Below are 20,478 nucleotides of genomic sequence, written 5' to 3'. Positions count from 1 at the left end.
TTCTAGTAAGATTATAAGAATACCTCAATATCAAAAGTCAGAAAGATATTCGTACTCATTATACAAATAATTCGAATACGACAGTTATTCAAGCAAGGTCGACTACATCACCCATTACTTACACATAATAAAGTGAATATAACATACTTTATAACAGACCTTACCCCTCCCTCATTCGGGAGTAGGCCTTCCCCAGCAGTGGGACAGAAGTAGGTTAATAAAGTGACATACCTTTATGTAAGGTCATCTGCAAGGCGAGTTGTTTGTCTCCCTGGTGCAGCTTGGCGGTCTTGGGCGGAGTCTTGATGCCCGCGATCACGATGCGCTCCACCCACGAGCGGCTCGGGTAGTGCGCGTGCTCGTTTATGAAACTGTTGAGACAATAATTAGTTATTTTTAATGCTAAAAAGGCGGTTGGAGATTTATTTTATTTAGAAAAGCTTTGGTACACAAAAGCGACCATTTCGTTCTCGTAATGCTTCAATAAGTGGTTGAAGATGATGTAGGGGTTTCGGAATATCGGAAGGTTCCTTTTATCAAAAAATACTTCATTAATTTATACTAAATGCTGAATTTTTTTTGCAACACAATTCGATTTTTTTTTAATCTTGTAATATTATTGGGTAGTATATAAAATCAACGGTTTGCTGCGATCAAACCATTTTTGTCACAAATTATCCCTAACATTTTATTAGACCGTTTTTATTAACAAAATTAAATGTTAATTGAAGGTTTTGAAAACTTAATGTATTTTGTAACGTGGTAAATTAATCCATAAATAATGAGACTTTTATAGAAGTTATGTTACGCAATGATAATGATATAGAATTGTATAACAATACCTGTAAGTAATGCCGCTAGGTTCATAGTCGATGCGCGCGTAAATGTACTTGTTCTGCTGATACTCGTACGTCTCGCCGTCGTCGATGTACACCGTGCCGTGCGCTGTGTTCTGTACACACGAACAATAATACATTAAACACACGTTTTACAAATATGTATAAAAAAATATAATACATGGCTATTTCAAATACTTCGTATGAAATTTACAAAATAAACGATATTTCGAATTGAATATTATTATAACAAATATATGAAATATAGATAACAATACATTTTGTGAAAACGTATTGTAGCTAAAAGTTTTATAAATACTTTAGATCACATTTGTCTTCGGGGCCTTTTATTGATTTTTACAAGCCGTATGTCTTAAATTTATTATTTAACGTACAAGTACGTATACGTTAAATTGCTGTCGGATTTGAACATTCTAGTTTTATCTCATTGAACTATTTACATTTTATATAGATAGGTTTATAAGATTTGTCGTATGGCAGCTACAGCATATTTTTATATCAAGTGCGATTAATTACAGTACTTAGAAGATAATAGATAATTAAATGATACTTACATTATGGTCGAGCGCGACGACGAGCGTGTAGGGGTCGTCGGCCATGAGCGCGGACGAGCGCCGCACGCGCTCCTTGCGCGGCACCACGCTGCCGCCGCGCTGGTACACGGGGATCTGGACACACATAATTATATTTATTATAAATATTATTAATAAACATCACTGAGATTACATTCATTATATCTCCCTATCCGGCTATTGGTTTGTCTGTACTTAACTTTTTTTATATTTTTCTCTTAACCTTAATTACTCACACAAATAAAGGTTTTATTGATAGCTACACATACATGATTCAAAGGTTTTATTAAGAGTACTTTTATCGGGCCCAGAAATATTAAAAGACAATCTCTCGAATCTGTTAAATAAATACGTTAGTCCTATTTTTTATGAGACTCACATCAAAAACTACAAGATATAGACCAAAAAAATATACTCTGCCCGCAAAGCTTGTTATTTAACACAAAAATAACAAATGAAAGGGCCCCCGTCGTTCACAAGAACTTAACCAGAACTAGCAAAAAGCATTCTTAATTTTCGAAAAAATAAGTTCAAATTATTTTTACATTTCAAATATAATTATAATATTACCTTAGCGAGCGTAACTTCCTGTGTGAAGTACCCGTTAGCCTTGTGCGCGAGGTACGAGTCCACGTCGTACCACAGCGTGTTGGTCTCGGCGCCCGGCAGGTACACCTTCACGCTCGTCACTCCTGGCTCCACCACCGGGTGCACTAGCAGCTTGTCACCTGGGGACAATAACATACAAGTTGTACATTTTACGTACTTTAGGAGGGCAATATTCTGAAATCTTGAAAGGAATGAGTTCGAGAGTAATACGATATCATCTACAGATAGTTAAATTGAAAGTTTGAGATATTTTTTTGTCATTTTTACAGAGTTTATGAGTGCGTTTTCACTGAAGTAGAGTTGAGTACAGTGGAGTGGAGCGGATTGCGGATCGACCAATCACATTGCTGGCAATCTGTAGTTTACGTCAGTGGAAACAGTGCCATTGGCCGATCGCGATCCTCTGTCCACTAAAGCCCTTAATGCCGAGGTCTGCTTCAATGGAATTGCACCTTAAGACCTTATCCTTGTTTTCTGGATGCCTCTGTGATGGTATGGATTCTAATCGTTGATTTAGAATGCGGAACATGATTCAGATTTTCGAAGATAAAATAAAATGATAATAATTATATTATTGGTCGAGTATGATATACAATCTTACCGAGTAAATATTCATTATCAATAGTGTAGGTCTCTTCCTCGCGCGGGTACTCCTGGAACAGAGGACGGGTCACGGGCAGACCGTCCAGGGAGTGCTCGTAGAATAGCGTGTACCTGTACAACATATTATAATATTAATACGAAATTCCTAGTATGTTTTTAGATGATATAGATTCGGGTGTACCAAAATCAATCGATCAAATCGATATTAAGTTTTTTAAGGATATTTACGAAAATAAAATTGTCTTACACTTAAAGTGTAACGAAAAGATAGTGTTCGACGGTATGACTATTTATTTTAGAGATCTTTTAAATTTGAAATCTGGAGAGAGTAGAGTAGTGATAGAATGTAGAGTAGTGACGAATAGTAATCTACTCGATTACATTTCGGTACTTTAAGTTCATAATCTGTTCAATGTCTGTCCATGAATACGAGTTTTCTGTCATGTTATGAATACATGACAATTCTTAACAGTATATTATACAGATATTCAGTAGATATAGTATACTCACCAGAAGTCCAGCAGCGCATATCTCCTGCGCAGCGCATCTCGGATGAGCGCCAGCGTGGCGGCGTCGTACAGCCACGGCTCGCGACGCTTGGTCTCGATGTGGGAGTGCGCGCGGAAGAACGCCTGGTACGCACCCGCCTAGAATAAACACATACATTTTACTACGTATACCAAGATATACAGGGTGTAAATGACAGCTAACCGAAAACTTTACTGGTAAGTTTGTGACACTGTATGCGCGAAATTTACTCCAACGATATTTCTCGGAAATGATTGGTTCCCGAGTTAGTCATTTTTGAGCGTTCAATGTATAGTGAACAACGCGATGTATCTCCGCGCATGCCTACGAGATTTCTGGCGGCGGCGGCGCGCTGAGCGACGACATGTCGCGACGCGTCGTAGGTACGTACGCGTACCACCACGTCTATGCTATCATTAGATAACAATCTTATGTATCGTTTATGGTATCCTAAGTAGGCCCGTATGTTACAATAGCTCATAGTAAAATTGTAAGTAGGTAGGTACCTACTTGGCTTACGTGAAATCAAACAATAATAGCAAAACGTAACCAATAATAAGGAAGTGCTAAAACAAATTGTTATCAATGTCTATCAACACGCAAATACCTGGTGTATGGCGAGAGTTTGAGTACCTTTGGATCCGGACGTACAGGTGCAGAGCACGCCGTGCACTTCCACGTGCTTCACCATACATAACACATCAACATTTCTTCCTATTTACGAACACAACTGCACTTTGAAAACAATAACAACAAAAATAATAACAATAAAAACACTAACAACTCAAAACCGGAACAATAACAAGTAATAATAAACAGCAGTTCACACACGACACGACGAATAGGACATAACGAACGACACCGGTGAAGAGCTTCCGTCTTCCGCGAGCGAATTGCTCGAACTATCAATCAAAGAGAGCCGCCGGCGCGGGCGCCTCTCCGCTCACTCGCGCCGCCCCTCGCCCGCGCCACCCGCTCCCTCCGCGCCGTCCGTGCGCGCGCCGCCGATTTGGTGACGAGCGACGAGTTAGGATCCCAGCGAGAGATTAGATTCAATAAAATATTGATGTGGCATTACTATTTTTACTTGTCACAGTTGTTACTGGTTGCATTGTAGTTTTATTCAAATACCAAATAACATTACAAACATTATTGATGTAAGTTTAAAAAACTTTGATATTTATAACATAAAATCAGCTTAAAGTAAATAAAATAAACACGAAACGTTTATTTAATTAAACCATAAAAAATGTAGGTACATAACAATGATAACAATCAATATCCATTAATATTCTTATCAGAGAAACTAACTTATCATAATTCATAATCCCCGGAGAATTACTTAGCATCCATTTTGTCGCATCCCATCTATGTAACATCCACGCGCGGTCGCGGCGTCACGCGTCACTACGGCCATCTACTTCTCGAGTCGCACCGCGCTTGTATGAAATATGAATGAGCGTGTAAATATCGAATAGAATTTTGCAAGAACAAATGGAACAAAGCGACAATACATGTTAAATTGTTTATTAGAGATTTTTATAGCATTAAAGAATATCAATAGGATTTTTTGTCGTTCTGTATGTATTTGTACGTGTAATAATAAGATATCACACATTTAAAATCTTATGAATTTACCTTTTATCGGAGAGCGTGATAATTATGTTATTTTAATTTTTAACATAGAACAAATACTAAGTAACGCTGCATACTAGTGAGTGTGAGGCTGACAGCTGTGTGCGTAATCGTGTCTGTGTGGCGCGCGTAGGTACACGGCGTGACGTCGACCGTCGCGGCCGGCCGCCGCCGGCGCGGTGTCGTTGGCCGAACAGCTGATAGCGAATTTATACGTTGTTTTAATCCATTGCTGTTTTTTGTGAAAAACAGTAATATGACGGATTTTTTTTCATATTCATGTTGCATTGTGTAGTATTAACGAAATAATACCAAAAAAAATTAAAAAAAACGCATAAAAAATCGGAAAAATCAAGAAAAAACCGATGAAAATTTTCAACGCCATAAGCATCAGAATCGTGTCTAAAGTCATTTTTTTTCGTTTTCGGTAGGCTGTCGTTTACACCCTGTATTAGCAAAGTTATATCTAAAATTCACTATGGATAAATGGGTACGAACAAAGCTAAGAGCCACACCATACGATCGATGGTAGAATTAACCTTTCGTATGCCTGAACGCAGGTCTGCGCGCCAACTTTTGAAGCTTCGTATGCCGTAGATCTGCGCGATATAGACGCAATATGCGTTTAAAATGACGCGGCAGATTGGACATTTTTGACGCGGCGCGGGTCCGAAAGGTTAATAAGTCTGTCGAACTGCTCGAGTTCCCCATGTCGACCGATGCCATCAGTCGATGACAAGCACTCTTACCGAAGGTCAGGCGACAGGTATCCGTCGAAAGCTACTATACCAAATGATCAACCTCGAATAGAATCGACCTCATGAGAGGAGATTTTTATAAACAAACCACGGACACAAAGTACATCGATCGATATCATCGATCATCAATCAGTAGATGTATCTCACAACATAAAATTAAAAAACACACAGCTAGCAGTAAAAATATATTTGTTATCATATGAAAATACGTTGGTTTCATTTGAAAAAATAATCCAAAATAGGTCATATTCCCACTGTCAAGGTTACCCAAATGATTCAGTTACCCAGATTGACCTTACCATAAAAAATTATAATGAAGTAAGTCGTGTGCTAATTACCTGATACCACCTAGTCATGAGCTCAGCCTCAGGGTACTTGAAGAACCCTCCCACGTCGGAGCCGCAGAAGCTGACGCCGGCCGACGCCAGCGACAGACACATGGGCACCGACACCGCCAGGAAGCCCCACTCCGCCGCGTTGTCGCCCGTCCACACTGCTGCGTATCTAAATATAATGGAAGAGTTAATAGTGATTTTTTATTTATATTAGACTTATATTCCTAATTATATAATTTTGTATTTATTGGAAATGTTGAGTACGTGACAACCCATCACAAAGTTCCGGGTTCGATTGCCAGGTAATAATTTTGTGATTTACATCGTAATTTTTATTCTAAATAACACCCCAGGAATTGGGACCGTGCCAAGTATATGTCAAAAGCGACGCTACTTATTACAAGAGACAACCGTTGCATATTACAAATTGTATACTGTATCATAGTTGAACATTTCATTATTACTTTTCAAACAATTATTACAACGATTTGTCAACGTGACAAAAAGGTTTGAGTACTATCACATGACTTATTGTTCACAATCAGCTCTAAGGGCTAGTTTAAGGACTTGCGAAGTTAACAGCAACTGTCAAAATTCTTCCAAATAAGTCACCCAATATTTATTCACAAGTGAATGAGTGAGACAGACCGACATTCAAATAAATAATGTCGATTTTAGTGTACTCACCTCTGTGTGCCGGCGAAGGTAGATCGTGTGAGTATGAAGGGTCGGTACTTGCCGTCAGTTCGCAGCAGCAGACCGTCGTGTGTGGCGCGGATGTTCAGTAGACCGTACTCGTTGTGCACGTGTCTGTAGGCAAACATATTGTGTCATCATCTGCATCATTATATTTCAATTGCAACAATAAACTTTGTTTTTTTTTTAGCCGGTTAGAGTGTCTTACTGCTGGGCAAAGGCCTCCCGCTTCCCTTTTAAATCCCTCTATCGGCGGCAAGTCCGATCAGTCCTTTTAGTAAATAAATTACTATTTTTAATTGACTGACAAATAAAGGACTCAAATTCGACTATATTTTTTTAACATTCAGAATACTTTTTGCTGATACCATTTCACACTATATTTGGCTTGGATAGAAAATAATTTCTTCACAATATAGGTTTTTGAATGCGACAATAGAAAATAATAATAGTGTTAAATACCTATGTTCCCAGAAGGAAGCGAGTCCGTCATGTCCGTCCTGAGGTGGCTTGTAGTGGCGACAGTCTTTAGGCATTGTGATCTCTGGACCGTTGAACACCTGTACAATAAATAATTATTATTTATTAGCATTATATTACGTCCCATTGAAATAATATTATAAAAATTTAAGGCAATATTCGGCGGCCAGTTCAATAGAAACCAGCCAACTGTGCAGGACTATGTTAGTGTTCAAGTGTGTGCACAATACACAGGTACACTCTCTATTCCTTCACTCTCATAGCCCGGTGGTACGGATAACCGACACGACCAATGATAGGTCAAGCGAAGAGTCGACAAATTTACTAGTCATCCGAAGTACATAGGTTTAAAAACACCGGGCAAAAACTAAGATATTCAGCAAAAAAACAAATTCAAGAACAACTTTTTAGCCACACTCTGGCTTCGAACCTAAGACCTTCGGTAGTTGCATTTACGTACCGCGGCATAGAGGCAGAAATAATCTATCTTTTCAGGCTATCAGTATTTGGGTGTACGTACACTAGGTTCATTCATATCGTTCCACAGGTGCACGTCCTTGCTGGTGCCGGGGAAGTTGTCGAACAGGTAGCGCTCCGAGTAGTACTTGCTGATGGCCGGGTCGAAGAAGTCCGGGTACGAAGACGAGCCGGGCCAGCACCAACCTGGGCAAAACAAATTAATATATTAATAATTTTATATGCCAAGTCAAGAATGTAGAGTTACTATTTGTCGTAGTTGATTGGTTTAAGTATAATTCAGCCGAAGTTAATGATAATAAGGCTTTTAAGCGACGAAAATTTGATTCCACGGTAAGATGCATGAATAAAGACGCGATGCGATGTCTAGATTAATCCAATTTCATTTTTTTTCAATTTTCTTTTAGCGATGATCTTTAATAATAATAACATTATTAAGATAACAATCATATCTCATCTATTGATTATATCAAATTAACTATGATCGTCGTGTGCAACAAACGCTACAAGACAGTCGACATTTTTAATCAATCGCAACTTGATGATAGGAGAGATTTCGAGATTTGGTGGTACAAAACTTGCCGCTTTTTTGCCATTAAAAAAGTTATTTCTTAAAAAAAAACACAGCGAAATTGTGACACTGGTGATCACAGGACTTGAAAATGCGACCAAGGGTCTTTGGAATTTGAACTTTAAAAAAAATGACTATTATTGCTAAACTAGGAGATATGGAATTTTTATTTAATTTTCCTAATATAACTTGGCCTTTCATCCGGTCTTAGATTATCGTTGAGTTTTGGTACGATCTGTATACCCTTAATTAAGTATTTACAACATACCTTCATAATCCTTGCCGTCCTTATCCTTAACGTAGTATCCCTTCTCAGTGCAGTCTTCGTGCAGGAAGTAGCCAGCCTCTCGCTTGATGTGAGGGTCGATGATCACCACCATCTTGCGGCCCTTCGCCGTTAAGTTAGCTACCATCTCTGTAGGGTGGGGGAACTTTAGTGGGTCCCAAGTGAAGTACCTGTGAAAATAATAGCAAAATTAGAATTATGTTATGCGGATCGGAAGCACAACCGTTTAAAAATTTTAACAAAATAAATGCCTAGGAGGGAATCTACTAGGAATGTTAGAACATCTTAATTCACTGAAAAGAATTTCGTTTGAAGATTTGTACTAAATGGCGCTCTTTTGTCATTGCCTACCTCCCTAACCATATTATGTGGAAAAGGCGTTATTTTCTGAATGTATGAACTGTTTATTTTCGAGTTTAAGACTTTACTGACTTCCTTTAAGGACCGAAAGATTGTATATTCGACTACTGGTATCGGGTCTGAGTCTCGAAACGGATTTTTAAAAAATTCTTTTGTAATTATACGAATTTAAGCCTTATTAATAAAGCAATAAGTCTCACTTCTTTCTATCGGTGTACTCGATGTCTAGCCAGATGACGTCAGCGGGCACGTCGTGGGTGTCGAACCCCTCGTCCACGGAGCGCACGTCCGTCTCGTCCACGTAGTTCCAGCGACACTGGTGGTACGCCAGCGAGAATTTCTGAAACAAACCACAAATATTGAGGTAAACTTTCAGTATAATACAACCTATTTTACTGAAATTCTACAATAATTCTGTTGTCAGTGCTTAGTGCTTATAATACTTACTTATTTATATGCATAATACTATAAAAGTATAAATAACTCAAAATAAATCTGTCTGTATTTCTTTCTTTCACTTTCAGTTCTTTCAAAGATTTTAAGCCTACATTAACACGCTGGTCAAATGTGGTTTGGGGCCTGAGGAGTTCTTCAAGAATTGTTAAAAATATAGAGGCATCCAAATTATGATCACATATTTTCTTTCATTGTTAATTGTACCTTGTTAATGATTATTTCTAAAAGAAACATAATCTTGAATATACATTAGTCACATACTAATAATAAAAAACCTATGACTTAAGTTTGAACGACATAGACGGGTGATGAAGACTTATATCTTTATCAAACACTCTCTAAAGCTTAGAGTAGTTATGTGTACACTCACGGGCGGTAAAGGCGCGTGTCCGGTGAGAGCGGTGTACTGACGGAACACGTCAGCGGGCTTGTCACCCAGCAGCACGAACACGTCGATCACGTTGGCCTCCGAGAAGAATCTGCACATAGACACATTCATTACTCAGTATTGCCAACTAGTATTAAGTTTCTTGAGTCGATTTTCGTGATATTACGAGCTATGGCAAGGCCCCATTGGGGTTTATTTCATTTCAATTTAATAAGCATAAAGACAGGCTGAGGGTATTTTTGTAGTGCAAGGCGCAAAAGCTTATTTTGTTTAAGGTATTAAGTTGTCAATCCGGAACTAACGATAACATCACACTGAACGTATATACACGATGTTCTATGAAAGCCTGCACTTAACAATACAGTGCCTTCTATCATTAAAATCGACGACTCTTTATGATTTTGCGACATTTTAGTAGGTATAGAAAAGCTAATGTAATGACGTAATGAGTAAAATATTAAAATTAGGAACCAATATTAATGAATCAATATTTTTTGTTGATCTCTAATCATCGAAAATTTTGATATTGTTTTAAAAAGTATTTATTATAACTATAGCACTATATTACCTAGCATCGACTCGTCTCTTCTGTCCGCCAGTGACGAGATTGACGAGCGAGGACACGACGGTACTGTCTGCGTAGTTGACCACGTCCACCCACGTCTCGGCTGAGTTGTGCCAGAACACACCTGCTGTGTGCTTAGGACTGGAAAAAAGGAACAATTAGAATAAGGAAAAACAACGTCGAAAAATTTTACCCCCGCGGGTTTAAATAGTGCATAGTGACAATTTGGTGTGAAAAAAGGTCGACGCTATACCATGCTTTAAAATGATACACTGCCAATATGAGACGTATACGTCAAACATGTACGTGCATGCACGTTATAATACGACCCTAAATAAAATTTCAACATTTCAAGGCTCTGGTTGACTTAATAAGACCCCTTTGAGAGCTTCTTTTTTGCCAATGGTGCAACAATCTAATCACAGATATGTGACTATCGCCCGGTCTCTGAGGTACATTTAGCGGTAGTTTATCTATTCAAACTGCTATGTTTATATGAGCTTAAACGCTATTGAATAGATAAACTACAGCTAAATGGACCTCAGGAACCGGGTGATAGTCACATATTTATGACTAGATTGTTGCACCATTATATGATTTTTTACCTAAATACTAAGTAACTTAGCAATTTTTTTTGAGAACTTAACAACATCAAAAATTCAATCCAAAATGCAAATGTTTTCTACTCACCCATGAGCATACATGACAGGAACAGCGCCGTAGATCGCCATGGGACTGTCGAGCTCGTACTCAAACACGTCCAAGTTGTACAGACGGTAGGGCTCCCCGGACGTCGTGGTGCGCAGGTTGAACTTGTCTGTGTGCTCCGGGATACCTGAACAACGACTTCAGTTATAATAGGTGCTAAAATAAGCTCATAAAATGGAGGTAAAACAGGTTACTTAGTGAAGCAAGTGTAGGAATAATCCGATAGATGTAATTGAAAGATTTTAGATTTTTATCTAACTTCAATCTCAAGCATAACTGAAGAAATGGCCAAACCGGCGTTTCGTTTACCGCCTGATAAGTTATAAATCAATCAATAAAAGTTGTACTTATATAAAAATAATACTACTCTACTAATATAAAAAAAATCCAGATAGTAACACAAATCGTTGAATCTGATATGACATATTAGATCGGGGAAAAGTCTTTTCGCATTATAGTATATAATAATATGAACTTGTAATAAACTTTCTTTGGCTTCAAGAATCACAAATGAGTACACGGTTCATTAGGTTACTTTCAGTGAGCTAGTGAGGTACCCAAATATTTTTTGTGTAGTGAAAAGATTTAATTACAAGTTCATACATACTATAATGCGAAAAGACTTTTTCCCCGACCTAATATAATAAAGAGAAGAAATAAAAGATTAGATATAATATCTAGGGAATACACAATCTACAATCATTCCTATGCAAGTAATCATAATGTGGTGGTACTCACCATAAACATGGTCAGCTTCAGGGAAGCTAAAGTCCATGGAGACGGCCTCGTTACCTCTCGGCTTGCTGTCATGATGAGACTTGAAGTTCTCGCTCCAGGCGCCTTCCTCATCCTACAACACATAACAAACATTGAAACGAAAATATTACACGTAAATATATCATTTATACCGTATTTTGTTAGTTAAGTGAAATAGGAAATAAGTTACAATATAAATATTGTCTGTAGCCCAATTTTCGATCGTCAATTTGAAAGATTTTTGAAGTATACGTTATTCAAATTTTGAAAAATTGATCCCGCTTGCAAAATTTGTTACATTTTCTTATGATAGTGCATTAGAGAACCAAAAAACACGAATATTAAGAAGGCATACAACACGTTTCGCCTTCCTTATTCAATACTAATTATCCCAGGAAAAAATAATCCATAGTAATAACATCAATTAATACAATATAGTACGATAATGTTGGAATTCCATGTACAGAACACGTTTACATTGAAACATCACATACATATGTACTTACGTGACCAAGAGAAAAATAACAAAAACATACATTTAACACAGTACGATTGCAATTAAAGAATAATATAATAGTTATATATTGTTACATGAATATTATGTCAAATGTTTTTTAGTTTCAGAAGGGGAAAAGTTATAAGATGAAATTAATATGAAACTAATTAATATGCCCTTCTCGTTTCAAAGATGCAAAATGTGTTTAAAGATAAATATATATTCTAATTCACTAAACATACTTCGCTCATACAGACACGTAAAAACACAGACAAAGAGCCAAAAGGAGATATATAATTTATTTGGAACGGATGGGTTGTTCGAATTGAATTCACATAGGTAGTACTCCCGCTTCCTTTCTTGATTAATTGTTATTTTGACCCATCTGAGGGCGGCTCTTGGCAGTTATCTCTGTGCTGTTACATGACAAACGCCTGTCTGTAGATACGTACAGAGTTCTATACTTTTATTCTACTAAAACACCGCAGAAATTAGATGCAGTTAAGATACAGATGGAATAGTTATAAAACCCATGAGATATGTGTTCAATAAGTCAAAATATTTACTTCTATGGAAACTTTCTTTCCTTCGTCCAACTGATTACCACTTTCAATTTCTTCTTCATTAAAAACCGGTGCTGCCTAGTGAAACAAACACATATTAATATTGTACTCTTTACTGCGTACCCTAAAGTCCTAACCACCAGTCTTACCCATGGGTATCGTGTTATAACTAAACCAAGGTAACTGGGTTGTGGAGGTCGGATAGACATTCGCTCCATGTTAACTGATATATAGCTGCATCCGGGGAGACTGGAAGCCGACTCCAACATAGTTGGACGAAAGGCTAGTCTGATTGACTATTTTTGAGTACCGTATTTGATAGATATAAGACGAGATTAACATCTATGTCTCGGACTCTAGGTCGGAGTCTAGGACTTAGGGTCATTCATTATAGTGTATTATTCAGTATTACTATTTTAGTTTTCAAGTAAATATATGGTGTTTATAGATATTTATTAACCGTTGCTGATTAGTGCTTCCTAAAACAACCATGCGTCATTTTCTAGATAGTAAGAGGGTTGTGTAGCAGATTCATTGAATGTACCTTCGAGTATTATAAGTATCAACAAGTTTTAACTGAGAGTCAAAACAATAAAACGTCATTTAGAAAGCTACAGTCAAATCCTAACACAATTCTTCAGCAATCATCAATGCATTTTGGTATGACAGTCGCTAGCTTTGTTGTCATAATTGATGTCATTTAAACGCAATAATATTATGATATAAACAAACACTCGATAATGTGTACACCGCTGACCTCACGTAGCTAATTAATTCATAGTTTATCGTTTATTCAACACATACGTGGTGACGCATGGATCGTATCGAGCCTAAAATATGAGTACTATTAGGTCGGGGAAAAAGTCTTTTCGCATTATAGTATGTATGAACTTGTTATAAAATCTCTTTGGCTTCAAGAATCACAAATGAGAACACGGTTCATTAGGTTTCTTTCAGTGAGCTCGTGAGGTACCCAAATATCGAGCTTTTTTGTGTAGAGAAAAGATTTTATTACAAGTTCATACATACTAGAATGCGAAAAGACTTTTTCCCTGACCTAATATAATGGTTAGATAAAGATTAATCTCTCTAACTTTAAGGCCCACCCCGTACCCAGCAGTGGGATAGTAATGGTCTAATAACAATAAAATAATGCAGTTACTTCCGTAGTTAAAAAGTATAAAGCCGATTCATGTGTGCTGTTACCTAAGCACTCCGATTACTTTCCTTTTTTAACCTACAGGCTCTACGCTTTTGTCGGGATCCGCATTTCGTTAATTTTACATTGATTGATATAAATAAGCGGATTTAAACAGCAATAACGCAAAGTACCACCGCTGTATTTAAGAGAAAAATGTGCAAAATTGTTATCCATACGTGTCAAAAATTACAATTAGAACGATCCTTGAATGATAAAATAACCGGAATGATGATTCAATCCACTTACGATATGTGTAACTTAACAATAATGCGAATTGACGATCGCTTATTAGAAAGACTATCATCACAGAGACTCTAATTAAAAAAAAACAGACCAAGTGAATTTTTTGATCATATTTGTTATGTTTAACATAATAAAAGGATACGTGAATTAAGCGAACACATATTTTACTTTGGAATGCCTAACGGTTAGGCGTAGGTTAGCCTGCGATCACGGCGAATGTATATTAAGCATGCAACGCGAAAGTTATCATATTAGTTGTGGTCACCAATCCAAAGGCAATCCTCGCGAACCATCCTTAACCACGTACATCAGACCATTGACCTACAGCTCTAATTACGGAACACGTGCGAACCTATTAGCACGATAATGACATTGTTATATAAACACAAAGAGTTATATAGCGCATTGTGACGTCATAGTCTAAGAAACAGATTATTTGTAAGTTTTATAGACGCCACTCGTAATCTTAATGGGATATTGAACGGTTTGTTCATTAATAGTCTACATATTAGATTTGGCTTTACGTAAATTAAACAATGAACTTAAGGATGAATGCCTATTATTCCTGAAACATTTTTAACTACCTGACCCGCGCTACTTCGCTTGCGTAACATAAGAGGGAATGGGTCTTAATTATGCCCGTTTTGGTATAATTATTTACTGGTATTCTGCTCCTACTGGTCGTAGCGTGAAGATATAATAATATAGCCTATTATAGCCTTCGTCGAGAAATGGGCTATCTAACACTGAAAGAATTTTTCTAATCGGACCAGTAGTTTCTGAGATTAGCGCGTTTAAACAAACAAACAATCAAACAAACTCTTCAGCTTTATAATATTAGTATAGATTAGTATAGATTTGGGAAATTATGATCAATTTTGAATGCTCTCATTTTTGGACACTATTTTTGTTTCGGAGTCTTTCACTTCATTGTGTTTTTGCTTTATAAAACAATAGCATCTAATGAAGAGTCACAAAGAAATTCTAACATATGATTGTTATCATCTAACAAGTCGGAAGCTGGAAGCTGTACCGATGATCTGCAGTGATAACGGCGTGCTATCAGTCACGTACAGAGATAGTCCAAGATCAATGACTTCATGTTTATGTAGGTAACACGGCCAGTGGATTAATATGCGTGAGGTTTATTGATTTTATCAACAGCAAATTTTCTTTTACTTATAACTTTTGACTGCCTGCATGGCGCAGTGGTTTAGGTCACCACACCGCTATCATTGCGTCGATATGTCGTGGGTTCAATTAACACACGGAACAATTATTTGTACGATCCACAATTTTTTTTTCGGGTCTGATTGTGCTTTGTGTCAGTTGTTTGTATGTTTGTAAGTCCTCGCGACACAAAAGCAATTCTTTGTGCGGGAGTTGTATAAAAAAAAATTAAAATGGTTGAATGGTTGATTTATAACAGTTTAAATGTTTTGTATTCGTTATTTGTGTCCCCTTTTCATTTCACGGATATCATAAGCATACCTTAACGCAAGGTTTTAATGTTCATCTATCCTCAAATGCGACGGAACTATTTTGGATTCAGGCCTTACAAGTTACCTCACCATACTCCATAGCATTTAAAGTATTTTAACATTCTCACCTCATAATAATCTAGTAAAGAATTGTGAGCATTCCATGAACTCCTTTATCAGTACCTCATTTGTTCAGTAACTACCTAAGTTAATAGCCATTACATACGGCTATAGGTGTACGCACTTAAAAGTAGTTATGCAAGCACATAAAACTGTTAACGAGCTTATATATCCGTTTATATACTTCTACAAACATTAAGTTTTAATAGTGCGTTAAATAATTTCATCAAGCGAATCATAACTGTGTAGATCTTTCTACTAATTTATGAGTATTCTAACTTTCTGAATAAAATTTCGGAGTATGTTTCCTCTACGTAAATGAATAAAATAATGATTATGGTAGTCGTAATCTCTATCAAAAACCATTTGATAGAGGATAGAACTGGTTTAAATGAGTTTTAGACAAACCAAACAACGAAAGGGACTACTAGTATGTGATACTGTTGCATGTATAATAAATTAGCGTTGGATGAAATCATTTGGACAAAGCAAGACATTCTTTTTTTTATTATGGGTTTAAGGGAACCTTCTGCACTTCATCTCAAAATAACGAAATGCCACCTCATCCCTCATAGCCGTGACGTTAAATTTTAGGGAAATATCAAAAGAATTCGGTCTAGCAACACTAACTATAATATTGAATTTCATCGATCTTGTATTTAAAAAATTATGTTTGTCAACAACTTTCTTTATAGACGGGAGATAAAAAATGAATCAATCCCATTCCATGCCGCAAGAACCAATTAAAAGGATTCTTTGTTCAGAAACTTCAAGCGATATAACATGAATGATAAAGTATATTGACAGTAGAGGTCATAGGTCAATGTCAATGTTCGCATAAATTTGCAACACACGTACTTAATACAAGTCTGATCATAATTAATTATTTACAGACTTGTAAGTACATGTAACATTTTTAAATACAAAAGTACCTGAATTGAGCTACAAGAATCTACCCGCATTTTCTTCAATTAAAGAATTTATTCATATTTTAAGCCCTCTTGCGTGTCTGCTTACTCCCAGTACAAGATGTTTTTGCATTTAACTACGCGCGACCAAGACTGTATTAAAGGACTCAGAAATTTCCTATGAACGCTTAAATTCCGGTTAAAAATGTAAAATTTCTGCTGCTGTCTTCCGAAGTACTTAATTATAACTTAGCCCTAATAAAGCAATTTATGAGGTCAAGTAAAATTGCGATGCTATTATTACATCACTACCAAAATGTTATTATTTTCCACATCACTAATTCCTAACTCGGATAATCTACTAAATAAGTTTAGTAGTATTTATTTAGTGACGTGTAACTGTATACGTGGCTGTTGGTATAACGATATTGTTATCACGTTCAATTTCATTTGTATCTTATCTCTCGTTAAGTTGCAATTCAATGAGCTGTGATTGTCAGCTACGGGCGGTACCCTGATTTCAGTTTAAAATTCAAAATGGTGCCTAAAAAATTTATACAAGCCATTTAAAAACGGAAATGTAAAAAAAAATGTTGTGCTGACTGGTCGGTAGACGATTTGTAGGCTGAGTTACATTGCGCGGCCATTCAATGGCCGGGTGACCGCTTCATGATATTTGAACTTAACATCTCCGTGCTTTGGAGCGAAAATTTTAAAGAGAATATTCGTTCCCGGTTGTTATCAATTAAGATTACAGTCGTGTAGTCGCCATTCGTTCGTCTTGAATAACTTTGGTACTAGGTTGACCCCACCCATTTAATAAAATAAATATAAATACTTGTAGAATATATGGGTTTGGTGTGTAGCCTTACATTTCACAAAGAAACAATAGCATAAAAACGCATACAAAAGCGAAACACTCACGACTTCCACCATATTAGCGTCCTCATCATCGGACGCCTTCTCCCGCCTCACCCTGAGCGGCTCCATCAGCAGCTGATGGTTGTCATTGATGACCACGACCGTGTCTCCCGCCAGGTTCACGAACTCAAACTTGAGAGGTTCAGCCGTGATGATCACTTTGTGACCTTGGGTGTTTGAGAGCGTCAGCTTGCCATTCTCGTTGGAGATCAGCTTCAGGCTGGAAGGAAAGTTTTGGATTAATTATGGACTCCAATATTCATTTGTACTAATATTTTAAAAACAAGAATCTGTCTGGTACGCTTTCACAGTTCAATTATTATTGAACTTTCTTTTAAAAAATCTTCCAAGAAGATAGTTGAAGGTCTAGAATCAAAGACTACAAAAAGATTTTCTGAAAAAAATTCAACTTGAGCGGAGCCGCGAACATAAGCTAGTTAGGGCTAAGAATTCAATGTATTCAAAATATTCTTCTGCTTTTAATAATTTTCAAAAAAATATGACAATTTATATATCACAGTCTAAAAAAAATGGATTAAAGTTAATTTAGATTAAACTACCGTAGCGTATTTCCGGCATATTTCAATCGTAACCGGCAACCTTAGTTCGTACGAAAGTATAGCAATCAAACAAAACTTGATTAGCTAAACAAAAAACAAGCGTAGTCGTCGGAAATCGGCTCAGATCACGGAAATTATACGTCAATGTAGTATCATTGTCAATTGTGTAGTTGTAAACAAACACGATCGTTTACGAGTTGTCGCGTGGATATCGCTTTGTTTGCCAGCGAAAGAAACCTCTTTGTAGCTGTATAGATTAATGAAATGTCTTTCAAGAAATATAACTTTAATAGTCTGTTCTTCAATATTTCGCATTACGTTTTTTGCTGTGTTCATTCTTTTTGTCACATTTTTATATTTTTATTGTCATTCATACAAAAGCATTATTCTGTTGGTCAAATGCAGCTCTCGCAACATTTATGTACATAAACATAGCAACAGAAATAAGTTTGAGAACCAGAATGTTGAATAGTAATTATGCATTTGGTCAATATCTTTTAAAGATAGGTATAAATAAACAACAATTGTGAACAATGTCAAAATGTCTGTCATAAATAATGACAGTAGATACTTACCCATCAGGTTTAGGTTCTCCGTTCAGGGCCAGCAGTGACCTGTACCTGGGGTACAAGGGGTCAGCCTCGTCCAGTTCCACCCGGAAGGTTCCATCCTTGAGCGCTGACAGCTTCAGGGCATAGTGCCACTGTGTAAATAATTAATCATTATTTGATACTCCAAACATTACAGTAGGTATGACAAACATTTGTTAGGACAAAGTTTTTCATTTTTTATTATTGTTGAAAATATTTTTGGGCCAGGATTCGAACCTGAGACATCTGTGTGGCGGTCGAATACACTACCTAATGTGCCACAGAAGCAGTATACAAAAAAAAAAGGTAAGTATAATATGACACAGGTATATATGGAGACACAAAAACTTTTTTCAAAAAAGGGATTAAGTTTGACCCTTAGCAAGGCACAGGTGCAATGAAATAGTGGCTGCAAATTTATTCTTGGAACTGTCACAAAAAAAATTTAAAGGTGAATGTTTGTCAATATGGATCTTTATTATTCTATCAAGTACAAAGTATAAGGTTCTCTTTCCCAACAAGGGAGGTTTTAGGCCCTGAAATCCAAACTATGACTGAATGACGTTTTGGCACAGAAATATTTTTAACCTGTACAACCTTTGCATGCCAACAAGTCATCGCCAAACTCTAGTATCAAATGACATGACAGATCCATTTCAAAGCAACTACAAAGTGACAAAGAATTGATGAGCTATTCCTATAGCTATATTATTACAAATTAAATAATAGTGTCTTATACTATTTGTTTGTTATATATGAGGAAATAACACATAGGTAATGCTGTTTGTTTCTAGAGTTTCATTATAATGATCCTTATTGTTTAATAGCTATTTTGTTTTGACTACTGTAATAGAAATAAAAAATCCTTAAGCATAACTTGAACGCTTATGATGTTGTTTTAATTTACCAGCTCAAATGAAATTAACATTGTTTCTTCCCATATATTATTTGTTCAAACAAAAATATTTATGTACATTATATTTTATACAGATAGACGGTAAATTATTTGAAGCCTAAATAGGGTAAAACAAATTTTAGTTAGGAGTAACCTATAAATTTATTTCGTTATTTGTTCAGTACTATGTGCACTCAAGTGGAAAATATATATTAATTATATATTGAGTAATTGTACATCTACACACATATTTCCAGCAAGTTAACTGCAACTAAAGTCTATTATAAAAATAGCTTGGCACACTCCCAATCACCATTGCAATATAGATGTAAAAACATACTCAAATTTATAATGTTTTTCTTACCAAAGTGATCCTCTTTTCGGTAGATGTGTCCACAGTCGTCACTTCCGCCGACAAAACGTTTCCATGAACAATTACGGTGTCTAAATTGAGTGTGTATTGCGATTTTTCGGGCTTGAAGGGCCTCAGCCTCTTACAGAACCCCGACTGATCACACGTCTTGAAATTGTTCTTATCGACGGCAAAACTGCCGCCAATTGCCAGTGCGGCGACCAGGAGAAGCCCTAACGTCTTCATGCTGTAACACAATAGTCATTTTAGACTAAAATAATACGCTATTTCAACAAAGACCGGTCAATGGAAACCCGAAAATTAACACGAGTTAAGACTCGATATTTCCACAATTTACCTGGCCGGAACTGTTTTTCTACGCCTAGAATTTGTAGTCTGGTTATGTGGCGATTTTTCTATACAATCATCGCCGCTGTAGAATATTTAATACAATTATTTTAACCGAGATTACGATAGAGACGCAGGCACGCGTTACGTGGAGATATCT

At 36.6% G+C, this 20,478-nt stretch overlaps 1 protein-coding gene across 3 annotated transcripts in view; it reads right to left on the bottom strand.

The window, feature by feature from the left end:
• The window catches only part of GCS2alpha (glucosidase 2 subunit alpha), a 24,116-nt gene extending 3,638 nt beyond the window's left edge, over nt 1-20,478 (bottom strand). Inside the window, exons 1-21 of one of the 3 annotated variants that reach the window (XM_076131774.1) lie at nt 20,329-20,478; nt 19,983-20,217; nt 18,709-18,836; nt 17,577-17,793; nt 12,703-12,777; nt 11,623-11,734; nt 10,867-11,011; nt 10,180-10,317; nt 9,594-9,702; nt 8,968-9,107; nt 8,390-8,577; nt 7,594-7,736; nt 7,056-7,153; nt 6,585-6,707; nt 5,901-6,066; nt 3,152-3,288; nt 2,640-2,752; nt 2,000-2,157; nt 1,412-1,525; nt 843-952; nt 232-371 (exon numbers count right to left, since the gene is read on the bottom strand). In XM_076131774.1, the coding sequence (XP_075987889.1) occupies nt 232-371; nt 843-952; nt 1,412-1,525; nt 2,000-2,157; nt 2,640-2,752; nt 3,152-3,288; nt 5,901-6,066; nt 6,585-6,707; nt 7,056-7,153; nt 7,594-7,736; nt 8,390-8,577; nt 8,968-9,107; nt 9,594-9,702; nt 10,180-10,317; nt 10,867-11,011; nt 11,623-11,734; nt 12,703-12,777; nt 17,577-17,793; nt 18,709-18,836; nt 19,983-20,216 (2,788 nt within the window). In that variant the 5' untranslated portion in view covers nt 20,217; nt 20,329-20,478. The remainder of the gene's footprint in view (nt 1-231; nt 372-842; nt 953-1,411; nt 1,526-1,999; nt 2,158-2,639; nt 2,753-3,151; nt 3,289-5,900; nt 6,067-6,584; nt 6,708-7,055; nt 7,154-7,593; nt 7,737-8,389; nt 8,578-8,967; nt 9,108-9,593; nt 9,703-10,179; nt 10,318-10,866; nt 11,012-11,622; nt 11,735-12,702; nt 12,778-17,576; nt 17,794-18,708; nt 18,837-19,982; nt 20,218-20,328) is intronic. The other 2 variants (XM_076131775.1, XM_076131776.1) reach the window with 2 other exon arrangements.

The sequence above is a fragment of the Anticarsia gemmatalis genome, chromosome 26 (assembly GCF_050436995.1).
Source record: "Anticarsia gemmatalis isolate Benzon Research Colony breed Stoneville strain chromosome 26, ilAntGemm2 primary, whole genome shotgun sequence".
NCBI classification, from domain to species: Eukaryota; Metazoa; Arthropoda; class Insecta; order Lepidoptera; family Erebidae; genus Anticarsia; species Anticarsia gemmatalis.
The sequence above is the reverse complement of the archived record's forward strand: the minus strand, read 5'-3'. Positions and strand labels throughout refer to the sequence as shown.